The sequence below is a fragment of the Meleagris gallopavo genome, chromosome 5 (genome assembly GCF_905368555.1).
Source record: "Meleagris gallopavo chromosome 5, MGAL_WU_HG_1.1, whole genome shotgun sequence".
NCBI classification, from domain to species: Eukaryota; Metazoa; Chordata; class Aves; order Galliformes; family Phasianidae; genus Meleagris; species Meleagris gallopavo.
The window spans coordinates 48,509,380-48,523,748 of NC_139408.1; the positions used below are offsets into that span (position 1 = coordinate 48,509,380).

Genomic DNA, 14,369 nt, shown 5'->3' on the forward strand with positions numbered 1-14,369 from the left:
CCAGCAAATCAAATCCAAACAGTAAATCTAAACCAAAAATAAACAGTATGTGGGAAGCTGAGCTTCAAAAGGCATTTCTATTGAGAATGGTATGCAAAGGTAGTCAAAATAAGCATAAATGTGCACACATATATAAGCACATACACGTGCAGATATCCAAATAAAATGCAAATTTAAATCCACTGCTCCAAAAGAAGTGGCAGAAAATGTGGATGGAACAGGGAGAAGCAGACTTAGCAACAAATAAAAGAAGGCGTTAAAGGGATAAAAGAGGAACATGGCAATTACTGTGAAATAAGAAAGAAGGAAGAATTATTCCCATTCAAAATGATCAGATGAGTAAATGGTAACTTAACTCAGTGTGTAGAAAAAAAATATACACATAATCTGAGTCTTGTGAAGTATGAAATAGTTTTGTAATAAATTCGGATTCTCTAAATAAATAAAGAGCAGGTCATCTTCATTAGCCTCTGAAACCAGTTTAAGGAGAAAATCTTTGCATACGAATTGATAAATTATTATCATTTTGATGGCTTTTGATGGCTTTTTGTTGTTAAATTAATAGGATTATATGATACCCACATACATACATGTGTATACAATAAATGCATGTTTAGATTCCTCAGTAAATTGGACTCATATGAGTAGTATTCTGACCATACTGAATACCATGTATCAGAACTCTAACCAAGCAGACAATACATTTTTCTCAAAGACTGCAAAGAGAAAGCCTGCAAAGTCTCTATTTCAAAGCCCTCACATGGCTCTGAAATATATCTGATGTAAAACACAGGCTTGGGTTAGCCTTCTGCAAAGAAGAGAATTTCACCCCCAGCTTAGCTTTGTAAAGTGACTTAAAATAGTAACCTTGTTCAAAAATCTTTTTCTGTTACACTGGTTTTCTTACAGAAAAAAAGTACTTTTTCCTCTGTTTGTTCTAAAGCTAACACAGCTACCGATTTTCTGATCTGAAAACCCCTTTAGCCCATGATGTGTCTAGCTTTTGGTGAAACAATTAAGTGCGGGGGCTAATCTTAGCACTAAAAATATGCTTGTATGGATTTATTCCTTGTGTCTTAAAATACCTCTGCTCCCTGAAAAATGCCTGGAAGATCTTGAGCAGCTGGTTCCTAGAGTGCAGTCTCAAGCTGGAAAACCAGTGTGACCTTAGGAGAAAGGTTTGAGTTTCCATATTAACATTTGAATATTATAAAAATATTAACTTTAAAAAGCCATGCTGTTCACTCTAGATAGGGGGATCACTGTGAGGCATTTGAAATTCCCAATGTCTTTTCAGTCACTTTTCAAAGCCAAAGCTCTACTTTTAAAGTTAATATTTTGAAACAGTCTCAGCACTGTTCCCAGTGGGTCAAAAAAGAAAAATGGAGGTCAAAAGCCCTGACCACAGGGCCACACAGATGACTTTCTTGCTTAGGTTAGAGAGAGGAAGGCCTAGCAAAAACAGTTAATTCTGGACAAATTAAGAGATCAAAAGCTTTCAAAAGGAGCAGAAAAAGATGGCTGTTCAGATTCTCAGAAAAAATTCTGTGCATAATGCTAATGGAATTTTAATAACAGAACTCGAGTATGCAAGCGTGATCATCGTACACAGGGCTTATTTGATGGTAGGGGCTGAATTTTTCTCCCCGTGCTGTGAAAAAAGAAACAAACTTATTGTTTTTCTCATGCTGGTTTTCTGACACTGGTGACATACTGCTGACATGCTTTAGATTTCCAACACTTTCCTTTTCCAGGCTGGGAAATCTATTTGTTTAACTTGTGATATGCCTTGCTATTCTCAATAGTAACATCTTTAAAGCTCGTAAAATATTTTGGGCCTCCAATGTATTTACCTGCCTGAAACACAATTTTTCAATATAAATTTTCTTCATAATACGATACAGTGTTGAGTTAGAGTACAGGAAAGTCAGTTCTAGTAATCTGGTGTTTAGGTACTATTGCTAGACTTTGCCATGAGCAAAATGAAGAATGACTGGCCTGATTTTTGAAGAGTACTTAAGTCATCAGTATCTAGTGATGTTGAAATTGTTTGTTTTTTTTCTTACTTAACAAAGACTGTATTTTGTTCCTTTCTTTTAACAAAAGTGGGATGGCCAGTCCTTCAGATAAGGATCATTCAAGATTTATGACAGCCCTGTCTAAAATAGTGTTTTGGGAGAAAAGGTTGCCAATGTTCCCTGCCCTTAGAGCTGTAATACAGTAGAACAAAACTACAACAAGAGTAATGTTATTTTCAGTATACGTTATCTAAATGAAATGATGGAAAAAAAAAATACCAATGGCAGAAAAACAATATGGAAAACCTCTGCAGAGATCTTGATAGATAAGTGCAGATTTCATAGTCATTACTTCTATAATCCACCTGCTCATTTTGGTCTTGTTTTAAGAAGCCTCAGAGATAGGAAAGAACCTAAGTTATAAGAACATACTAGAGGTTTCTTAACTTAAAATATTACAGTCTAATTATTTTTTAAATTTGCATAGAATTATTTGGTTGACTCAGGGTTTTTTTTTTGTTTTGTTTTGTTTTTCTCTTATTTTTTTTTCTGGCTTTGTTGTACTTTAGTTTTTGCCTTCTGCAAAGAATGAAAATATTTCTTTGGGTGTAGCCCTGGAACGGTTTGTTCTGAATTTTCTTTTGACTCATCCAGTGAATTAAATCAAATAGTTCAATTATCTGTATACTTTTCAGCAAAGTCTTCACAACAAATGCAGATACATTACTACATAAATGGATAATAGTAGGTTCCAAATTGTTGTAAACAAATGAAAAAATTGATACTCAGAATTACTGCTAAGTTTAGTGCCAGATTACAGGCCATTTTAATCAGTACCAGAAATGTCAGGAGTGCATGCTTATGATAATTTCTCATTAACATTAACTGGGCCCTTGATTTGCAATAGCACTGTACCACTTCAGTAATTTTAAGTAATAGGTTTTTGGTATCACTCCATTCTATCTGGGACTGAAAACTGAATGATTTGCTGTATCATGACATGAAATGTCATAATGTTGTTTATGTTGATCTTAGTTTCAGCTTTGAGACAAATACTCTTTGCTTGTATCAGTACAATGGAGAGTAACAACTGAAAATTTGCAGACAAGTTAATTAATCATAGAATCAGACAAAGGAGAATTAAAAATAGAATTAAAATATTTTCTGTATATATATATATGAGGTGTGTGTATGTATTTATGATACCTTCATATGTGTAATTTAACAAAGTACTAACTAACATGTACGATTACACATAACAATATCATATACCTACATACATACATGTTTCTATTTGCGTGTTTACTTTCAATACAAAATATGTTATGTATGATATACGCAGTTTCATATGCAGTTTGTAATACATATTTATATATGTGAAATACATATATTCAGCATGAGCATGCAGTGTTTAATCAATAAATAATAAATATTTGAGATATATATTTATATTTTTACTTACATATGTCTTTAAAACAGCCTTTTGTAAATTCCTCAAATCTGCTCAATTAAAAAAGTTAGTTACTAACCTTCTCAGTTTTTCAGTTACTTTTTCAAGTTCCTCCTGAGCACGTCTCAATTCTATTTCAAGATACTGACGTGTAGAATCAAATTCCGTTTCAAGCATTTCCAGCTTATGGGTAGTGTATGATAGACGTTTTCGTAATTCCCCCTTCTGTTCTTGCAAAGTACTAGAAAAACAAAGACCACAGCTGTAGAATTTAGCTGCTCCTGAAAAGCTTTTCATGATGCACTCTCTGACCAATTCTCTACGGTATGTAATGGCACTGAGCCAGTGAATTGTGCTTAATAATTTGTTTACTGCACTTTGAAAATCTTCTGATTTAGACAGCTGACTGTCTTCCCATCTGTCCTAGTGCATTCACTGTTAATATCTCATTAGCCACAATGGAACATTTTGTGGAAGAACCCTCATTAAAAACAAAATGCAGTCTAGCGTTTGGTTTAACACAGGAACTTTCATTTAGAGTTACTCTAAAATATAGTGACTGAAGTAGCAGATATTTATAGATCAATGAATGTAAATAAACTATGCAAAACTATTTTCTTGCCAATAGCCAAGGTTATAACGTTTTCTAGAGAAATAAGTCTTAGCCTCCTTTCATTCAGTCTGCTCCCTAAGCCCACAGAGCTGCTAATGATTCTATACTTAGAATTTCATCACGAGAATTGAAGTCTTAATAATCAATTATTACTATGTTTCTCCATTTTCCTACCTATTGGGGAATAAATCCACACTACTTACAAGTGTGACCCCGAATTTTTCACAGTATCTTCACTAAGAAAGAATGTATGTACTGCTTGTAAACTAGCTGCTTTTACACTCCTTGAGAAAGCAGTGAATTTTTTCACAGAGGTTTTTCACTTTTTTGTTTTATTTTAGAGATAATTTAAGATAGTCTAGGTCCAGGAGATAAAAGCACCACTTTTATTGTGAAGGTCAAAATGCCATCTGCCCAAACCATGCACCTGAATTTGCAGTGACGACCCTGGTGATATTTTCCCCATCTGTGTGTTTTCAAGAGAGCCAGTCCTCTCTTGCCTCAATTCTTATCTGCATGATGGAGCTCTTTCATCCTAGTCTACTTGGTGGTAAGTTCCTCAATCTTCTAATACGTTTTCCGAGTGAATAGGAAGCTGGGGCTCCAGTTGGAGCTGGTATCTCTAGAGGTGATTTTACCTTTTTTCAGATTACTGCTATCTCTGCTAATATTGAGCTGATCTCAGCTTTGGGTGGGAGCTCTGAGGCACCATAGAGTTGTGGTCTTCCACCATCTGGAGACAAGAGGGCTAACAAATGATGTGTTCTGAATTGTCTTAGTTTTTTCTAAACATGTGATAAAAAATAATTCTTTATAAAAGAATGGCAAATATTGATGCCCTCTAATGTCAAATCTGCTCTGTCATCAGCATCAGTGTACTAATGTTTTGGATCTTTAATAAGACAGAGGTGATGGGAACAGCATGCACTCCTCAAGGAAAATTTATCTGAGCTGGCTTCACTGGGATGGTCTTCTCCTCTACTAGCTGCTATAGGATCTTCAGTAAGTAAATGCAAAAGCTTTACAACTGATGCTTACTTGATCCATGAAACCTTTTCTTAGGAAACAGTCTAATGTTTTGCCTGCACAGTGCTCTATCTCAATTGCAGGTGTTGTGTGGTTACAGTCATATTTAGATTACCACTTGCAGTTATTTTTTTTTTTTAAATAATGCATTCTAATTCAGATGTTTAATGCAGCTTCGGTTACTTTCAGTCGTTTAATTTTTGTATTTCACTTGGTTAATATATCTGCCTTGTTATCTGGGAAATAAGAATCTGAACCCATGTTGCTCATATCTGTACATCTTCATTCATGATGTTGCCACATCACATCACTTTTCACTTGCTCTTCTTCTGACTTGTTCTTTATATTTTTCTGCTCATTTCAAAAGAGAAGTCAGTTTTCCTTCCTGTAACTTGGCAGCTTGGATTTTCTATGAAGTGTGAATTACGGTATGAATTATGGTGAGGTCTCCCTCCCTCCTTGGAGATATTCAAAAGCTACTTGGTCATGATCCTGGGCATCCTTCTCTGGGTGTCCCTGTTGAGAAGGGGTTGGGCCAGACAGATTCTGAGGTTCCTTCCCACCTCCGTCATTCTAGGATTTTATGAAAACTAGAGTGAATGAGATTTAATCTTAAATCATCTGTCAAAATCTAAGATTTGTACAAAAAGAGAATAGGAGCTTTTCAGGCTATGGTTTTGAATGTTCAGGGTGCTGCTTTATGTCAGGCAAATTCAGTTAATGCAACTTAGGTGAGATCAGGTGTAGGTACCTGATCCTGCTATAGAAGGAAATTTTTGCCACAGGAAGAGTTTGACCTTTGGGTTTATAGAAGGTGTAAAGGGAATGCCTGGAGTTTTAAGTCAGTAACAATCAAGTACACTCTAATGAACCAAGAAAACAGTCTACATAGATGCCTTCTTCACATGATGCATTCATATACTACTGAAACATACAGCCACTTTTATAGAATAAAATAAAGAAATAGGGATAGAAGAAAAAAAAGAAAGAAAACCCTCAAACTGGGAAAGTTATTAAACATTTATTTCCTTTATAGCCTTACTAATTCAGCTTACTGAATTAAGCAAGTTCTGAAAAGATATTTAACTTGCTATAGGTAGGGACACCTCCCTCTAGACCGGGCTGCTCAAAGCCCCATCCAGCCTGGCTTTGAATGCTTCCAGGGAGGGGCCATCCACAACCTCACTCGGCAACCTGCTCCAGTGTCTCACCACACTCACAGTAAAGAATTTCTTCCTAATATCTAGTCTAAATTTGCCCTCTTCCAGTTAAAAGCCATTTCCCCTCATCCTGTTGCTACATGCCCTTATAAAAAAAATTGCTGAGTAATGAGTATTGTAGAAAGAGAAAGAACATACAATGTTACAAATTCAGTATACCTAATAGCAGAACTGGAGTCCGAATCTCAGTTTTTATTTTATACAAATCAAAACTATTTCACGCTGTTTTTTTCCTTAAGCCCCAGTTTGTTATGAAATATGGTTTCTCTGAAAAAAAGAGAAAGCATGTTCCATTTCCCCTCACTGTTAGCTTCTAGTGTTATCAGCTAATGCAATGCCTGAATCACATTTCTTTGTACTGTGTTGCTTGCTTTCTTATTCTAGAAGACTGGGCTTTTCACAATCAGTACTTACTTTTGTTGTGTACCAATGTAAATTTTTGTAGTGGTAATTTAGACATTTGAAAAAAGGGAAAAATTAAGAAGTCAAAATGGATGGATATGGATGAATAAGTTGATCACTTTTCCTCCATACGAACACTTTTCCTCCAAGGCAACATAATCCACAAACTAGCCATGTTGTTTTGATTCTCTTCGTCATATAAGAGTTCATTAGAAAAGTTCACTGCACAATTTTTTTGATAGCGGTAAATCAATATATCTCAATTAGTAATTATCTTCTGTGGTTAGTCAACTCTTTTTCTAATTATAGATATAATGAAGAATGCATATATTTTCAGGAAATACATTAATATATATTCAGAAAATGCACTTTAAATAAATATTTGCGTATATGTTCCTTAGTTAAAAAGTAAGAAAATAATTAAATCAGAAATAATATAACCAGGAGAAGAGAGAATTAATTTTCAAAGAATAAACTGGAAATACAGTGGTGTTATGCCTTAGGGAACTCTGATCGTATATTCCATGGATTTACTGAAACTCAGGCAGCTGGGGAAGTAAGGAATTACAGGACAGGCTCCAAATTCCTGCACAGTAGGACCCTTTGTATGAATGGTTCCCTATTTCTTCTACTGATCTCTAAAACTCTGCTCCTGTTTCAACAAGTAGTTTACAAGTCATTGTCCATTTTACTTCATTAAAGTATTTCTCGGAAAACAAGGACAGTTAGTAGAATATTAAATATTGTACTTGAATTGTGAAGGTAAACCTCTCAAGGGGGGCTACTTAAAAGGTCATTAAAAATGTGTCATCAGACTTTCCAAAGAAATATTTTTAACAATTAGCTATTCTTCTTCTCATAAAAAAATTATAAAATAGATAAGAGAATATATTGGCAAAGAGATTCTTGTCCAGAAACATCATAAAATAGCCAGTAATCGCCAGGTTTGAGTTCTGGAATTCTTGCCTGAAAGGGATTTTGAAGCCTTCTTCCCTTGAGCAGAGCTCTTACAGGGAGACGCTGTTGAATGTGATTGCTGGATCTGGTCCTCAGCTGCAGTGCAGGGGAAATCTAATCATATGGGAGATAGTGCTACTCAGACTACATTTAGTGAAAAGAGGTCTGTTCTATACAAGAAAGACTGGAAGGCTATACAGGCAAATTCAAGTACTACCGAAATACAAGTACTTTCCTGGTGTGAAGAATTACCATCCCCATGTGATCAAGAGAAAAACAAAAAAGGTTCTTGCATCCCTAATACTACCTCTCACCTTCCTTATTTTTTTTTGTCCACAAAAGGTGGTGAGTGGTCAAAACAATTTTTTTTTCCTGGAAGTTCCCCCTAGCCCTTGCTTCAAGCTGAGTATTGGAACAACTCACAGCCCAATGGTGACAGAAAACATGCCTATCTCAGCTTCAGATGGTTAGTATTCATCTGCAGTGCTGTCCAGATGAGCTGTATTTATTTCACTGGAGCATTTCAGTCCAAGCAAAGATGCCATGTGGTGGCAGTTCTATTCTGAGAAAGGTGTAGTTGGAAAAAACAGATTTTCATTGTACCTGTCTGATCTCCTGCCAGCTCATCTGCCTGGCAGATGGCCTGATGGCAAAGGAGTGCTGATGTGTAAAGTTGGAGCTGCTCAGCTGTGTGGAGGCCAGAGGATTTCTAGAGATTTTTACCCTCAGACAGACCACAAAGATGATGGTCCCTGGGCTTTTTCTCCCTGAAAGCTGATGTTTGTGGGCCTGCCCCATTGTTAGAGTGTTCTGGAAATCCCAGGTTCCCACCTGAAAAGTCAATACACATTGGCAGCACTTTCATGCTTCTTGCCATCTCAGGGCTTTGTCTTGCAGATGGTTCTGCAGTGTTGTTTTAAACTGGTGCAAAAACATATTTTCAAATATTGAAATTCTCCCTGAATTAATGGACGTTAATGACACAGCTCTAGTAGCAGCTAAAACAAAATTTGGTTAACAGTATTAGGACAGAAATAGTGAAATAATGCAAAATGTGAACAAAGTGCGGCCTATGCAAAATATACTGAAAAACAAGGAATCTGAGTTCCTACCCTCTGGGTTTTGAGGCTCTGAGTCTTGGACATTACCTTAAACACATGGCTGGTATTATATTGGACAAGTTAGTTAAGGCAATACAGGCCTGACCTGAAGCAAATGTTAATGCGTCTATTCAGCTGTGGCTCCCATTTTGAGTTTGTAGAACTGGATAGACACTATCAGGATGAGAGGAAGCTGACCTATTTTAGAAGCCTACTTTTAAAGGAGGTGACGTAAATCTGGAAGTACCCATTCCTTTCCATTAATTATAAGGGGAATCTAGTCAAGGAGCTCAGACGTAAATAACCACATCTTGTCAGTTAACTCCCCCTCTTCCTGACTCAGTTCTCTGTGTATGAAGTGAGGTAATAGTATTTCCTTTCTTATCTGCTCAGATTGCATGGAGGCCCACAAAAGAAGGCGACTAAACACTTTAAAAGTGTTTATCACATCTATTTCATGTCAGTGATGTGTCACATTCTAAAAAAAGACTTCATAGGATTGGAAATTTATGAGCACTGACAGAAATTTTAAAAATATGTTCTGGAAAAGGACTGCAAAAGCACCTTTTCTTCCTTTCTCCTTTTTATTTTATAAAATTTTATTTTATTTAGGGAACATCAAAATTGATCAGTTCTATCTAGGTGCTTGCTCTGAAAGGATCTATATAATAGAAGAAATAAGGTACTGGGAAGGGCCCAAGGGCCATCTGTGAGCCCAGATGTGCTGTGCTGATTTACACAATTCAAGAAACCTAAAAGCAGTGATGTGGGCAGCCAGAAAGCCTTGGTTCAGGTTTGTGCACTCACTCTTGTGGAAATGCTTTCTTAATAGTGTGAGACTTCAAGGGAATTATGAGAAGGGATGTCCTCTTTGGCTCAAGGAGGGCCAACAGCCACATTCCCGTTTTCATTTCTGACCTTGAATAGAGTTTATATGCAAGTCTGCTATGAATCTAAATACCTTGGAGATATTTAAGGTCAGGCTCTGAGCACCTCTGAGCTGTAGGTGTCCCTGTCACAGCAGGGGAGTTGGGCTACATTACCTTTAAAGGTCTCCTTCAACTCAAACGATTCTATGGTTCTATCAGTAGAGAGATGAGGGCAGTTAGCTGAGCAGGACCCTGGGATCCACCAGGGATCTCTTCCCAGTAAGAGGCTAGTGAGGAGCAAGCTGGTGGCAGAGAGCTCTGGAGATGTTCACAGGTAGCAGAGATGTCAGTGGATCCTCCATGCCACTCGGTTCCTATTGACTGGTGCTGGACTGCATAGGCATCTTTATCTTGGAGTTATCAGGCTTCAGCAGCAGCAGCATCCATGTATGTTGATCTGGGTTGCCTAGGATTTCTCCTTCCAGCACAGCTCTGCTACTGATCATGGGTCACATTGGATCTGCATGCTGCCCAGGCTGGCCATGCTGCAAAAGAGGAAAGCTTGGCCTAGGAGGAATTGCTCTGGGATAATAGTTGTGTTATTGGATCTGTGTCACCAGCAATGGTTTTTACATTTGTATATGGGAAATAAGGTCCAAGCATTTAGCCATTGTTTTCTAGATGAATTAAAGATATTTAATGAAGCAGTAATCAGATTTTTATGTTAATCAAGCTTTGATTATGTGTGACATGCTCAGGGTCACAAATTTGAAAGAGTAATGTTAAAACAATCTTCCTTGTCTGCTGTTTCTTTGTGGCTAACTTGGCTTTTGCTCCATCTGATTAGAGAAATGAATCAGATCACAAATTCTAAATCCAGGGATGTTGTAATCCAGATATAGATTTGAAATTCATTTTGTTGGGGTTACAGATTACACTGCTATTCCTTGGTCTTAGAGCTCAGTCCACAAATAGTGGGTCTCATGCTTTTAGTTCAGCAGCTTCATTTGGACCCTGACAAATACATCAGCCAATGTGTATTTAACTTATACAAAAGGTCCTGGGAAGAATGTAAACCAGAAAAGAGGGATAGTTTATCAGAAAATTAGAAAATACTCTGGAAGGAAAGTGGGAAGAAAAAAAGATGTTTAGCAGTTGAAGTCCAAAGTGCTGTGGGAGAGATTGTTAGCATGAGAGTTCATTTACAGTATGTGGAGTGCTGACATAATATTGCTGGATTTTGGAAGGTAGCTTTTTTAAAATTTAGGATGTGAGTATCTGACTGCTGAATAATTCACACATTTAAAACTCATACCTGACCAAAGATACTATATGGTGTGTCTAAACTGTGCTAGATTTATAGGTAAGAGGTAGAAAAGAGCAATCTTTCTTATGAACCAAATTGATCTTCATTTTGGTTACACTGACTTGACAGACCATTGCAGAAGAGATGTCTTCTATATCAATTATATGAAGCCCACAGACGTATGTATCCAACAGAAACATTCAGTATTAACTGTAATATGAAGTGATTAAGTTATGAAGATTCAATTACATGTTGATATTAGGAAACCCTTAGAGGGCCAGCTGTCAGCACTGAGTTGTCTTAAGTGAATACCGTTATTGTCAATGGAACGCTGTTAGATTTTTGATATTTTCTCATAGTAAAGACATGCAAATTGTCCTTTATTTAAAGTTACTATCCATAACCTAAGGCTCTGAAGGGATTGAACAGAAATACCATGAATAAAATTACCGCTTTCAGAAATAGATACTAAAGGTGTTTTGATTATCTTAAAGGAAGCTTCTTCAGCAGGCAATTCCCATTCCCCCAGTGTGATGAAAACTCTAAAGGGCAAACGAAAATGAGCAGCGAGAACCTGACCCACATCCAAGGAGCACATTATTGGGAACGGCACTGGGAAATGATGAGGAAAGAATGTGAATTTAAGATTGGGGTTGCCCAGCATTGTTCTCCAATGCAAGGAGATTGAATAGCTTACTGCCTCTTAGAGGACTGATTTAAAACATCTGTTAGCTTGATTTAGATCTGGAATCTTCAGAATATATTCCACTTCCTATTAATATGATGGCTAGTTTTGCCTATGAGACCATTGCAAGTGTTAAGACCAGAATGTGGTCAGACTGGCTGATTATAAAAAATGAATATGATGCAGTGAAAAGAGGGAAACGTGTGCCCAAATTAAAAGGTGACTGAAGCGCAGAGACACAATTGACGTAACAGAAATAGTTATGATCTTTGTCTTCTTTCAGGCTGCCTTATAGTTCCTCTGTTAGGTTCTTTCTAAATTCTGTGAGATCTGACTGATTACAAGTTTGGATTCTTAGAGTCAGTGACTTTTATGTGCAAACTGTTGGGTTGGGTAAGTGATCCTTGTTGCTAGAAAATGAAAGGATGAACTAGTGAGGAAAAAAAGATTTTGCAAGAGACAAAAAAGCACATACAATTCAAAGAGGAATACATGTTTTCTGGGTCATTATCTGGTAGTAGAAAGAATATATTTGTTTTCTCTTGTGAATGGAGGATTCTAAGGTGTTTATGCCTTACTCCAGATTATACACATTGTCCAAACATTGCCTTGTGTTAGATCATGATTCATCTGAAATGAATCCAGCATGTGAACACGAGAGAGACAGAAGTTGCATTCTGGCATGGCAAATTTCAGTCCATATTCACCTAAGATATCAAAGACATTGCCATCTGACTGTTCCCACAGCTGAAGGGATCTTCACACTTCTTGCTGACCGGACATTGCTCTTGACATGACTATAGAAGAAGGTTGATTTTGGTAAGTGCTTCTATTTTTTTTATTTTTATTTTTCCGGAGGCCAGTTGGTTTGCATAAAATGTTTGGATAGAGGAAATGATGAGTTATGTAGCTTTGCAAGATAGAAAAGAATAAGAAAAGCAGAAGGAAGAGATGACTCCAACAAATAGTTTTTGTTGTAACAAAAGAGGTATGAAGGGGCTTCCTCACATAGGAAGTGTTTTGAAGCTGCTGAACAGCCATTGCCTGGCTTTTAAAATTTGGTCCTTGCAGGCTGCACTTCATCTCACTAGGGAATCCAGAGTACTAAGCAGTGATGAGAAAGGAGAGAAAAAAAAAGTAAGGTACTGAAAAATGGAGGCAGCACAATTAAAGGCAAACCTCAAAGAAAGCTCTCCAGGTGACTAAGAAAGCTGCATCTGCTTGCAGCAGCTCTCCTCACATCTCTGAGTGGCCATTTTCTAGATTGCTTTGGTTAATGGTCAAAGATAAGCACTCCCTCTGGAAATTATTGAAAGCAGCATGCTATATAATCTCACAAGCTTACAAAGTTATATTTTAATTATGTTAATAAAGCTTTCTCATTTTTGTTTTTATCTGTTTACCTTTCTGATTCGTCTGGATCATACTGTGCTGGAACAGGAATGTTGTTCCTCTTGAAGTGTGTTGTATGTTCATGTTTGGATGGGTAATAAGAATGAATGAAACCTACTGGCCAGAAGCAAATTGAAATTTATATTATTCTTTCTTCCAAAGAATTGAGGTTGGACTGGGAGCAGGTGAGGACCGTATAAATGCTTTTTAGCAGTAGGGAAAGAATGTCAACCTGCCTTATTTTGCATTAAGCACCCAGACATAAGTTGGTGTGCAGCGATTATAATCTCTGCACTCACCTTGGCACGTTCCTTCCATTCACAATCTTCTCTTTCTTCTGATTTGAAATTCATCTGTGTCTGTCTCAAGGGACTCATTTTGGTAGGCTGCTTAGCACTTACCATGTGAGAAGTTATGCTAAGTAGTTGGAAAAAAATAAACTCTTTTGACTATAGGAGAAATCAGACACAATTACTACTGAGTCTGGGGAAAGGAGTAACTGCATGTGCTACTGTATTTTAGGATGTTTGTTGTTTTTTTCATAAGCACTATGTATTATCTGCTCTGAGTAAATTTCTGATATATCTTTTTATTATGTTTGGTCACATTTGCATTATGATCCTGTTTTGTAATAGAATTCATTTGTATGAATTCAAAGAACTCACATTGTATCTCTAACTGAAATCCCTAAGTGTCCGCCTTTGAAAAATGTTAATGTTATTCTTACCAAAGAGTACAGGAGATAATGCTGCTAGTGCTTAGAGTGAGATGTAGTGCATGACACTTTCAGCCATTGGTGCAGTTTTGCTGCAGTCTCCATTCCTTATCATTTAGTTCCCACATCACACGTGGCTGTATGACAATAGTGCAGTGACAAGCCACAGAGGTGAGCTTTAGGGATTTGTGAGAAGGTTTTTCTCTGACAGTAGAATAGATAATTGGTTGGCTAATGAAAACAAACTGCAGAGGTGATTAAATAGTGCACCTTCACCTGGTCAGACCCAAATTCTCAGCAGTGCACATTTAATTTGTATTCTGAGGGCAACTGTTACTATATATAGACTCGTGTATAAGGTTATAAGAGAAGAGAACTACTGGTTGTTGTCCCTGTTATCTATTTTGTGTGAATGTTTCAAGATATTTTTAGTTTTCCTACAATAATAAATGATCCTCAGTGCTTTGATCAACCTGATAGTACAGCGAGAAAAGAAGAGAAGAAAGAAAGGAGAAAAAAAAATGCCATCTGTCATCTTTGGCTGATTATTTTGAGCCCTACCTTGTTTTATACATTGCAGCCCACTACTTTAGGCATTGGTAACTGAGAAGTATTC

General features: G+C 36.9%; 1 protein-coding gene across 6 annotated transcripts in view; it reads right to left on the bottom strand.

The window, feature by feature from the left end:
• BEGAIN (brain enriched guanylate kinase associated) overlaps positions 1 to 14,369 on the bottom strand; it is a 138,640-nt gene that overhangs the window by 52,843 nt on the left and 71,428 nt on the right. For all 6 annotated transcript variants that reach the window (XM_031553684.2, XM_085225638.1, XM_085225639.1 and 3 more), the window contains one exon: positions 3,548 to 3,709. In XM_031553684.2, coding sequence (XP_031409544.2) covers positions 3,548 to 3,709 — 162 coding nt within the window. The remainder of the gene's footprint in view (positions 1 to 3,547; positions 3,710 to 14,369) is intronic.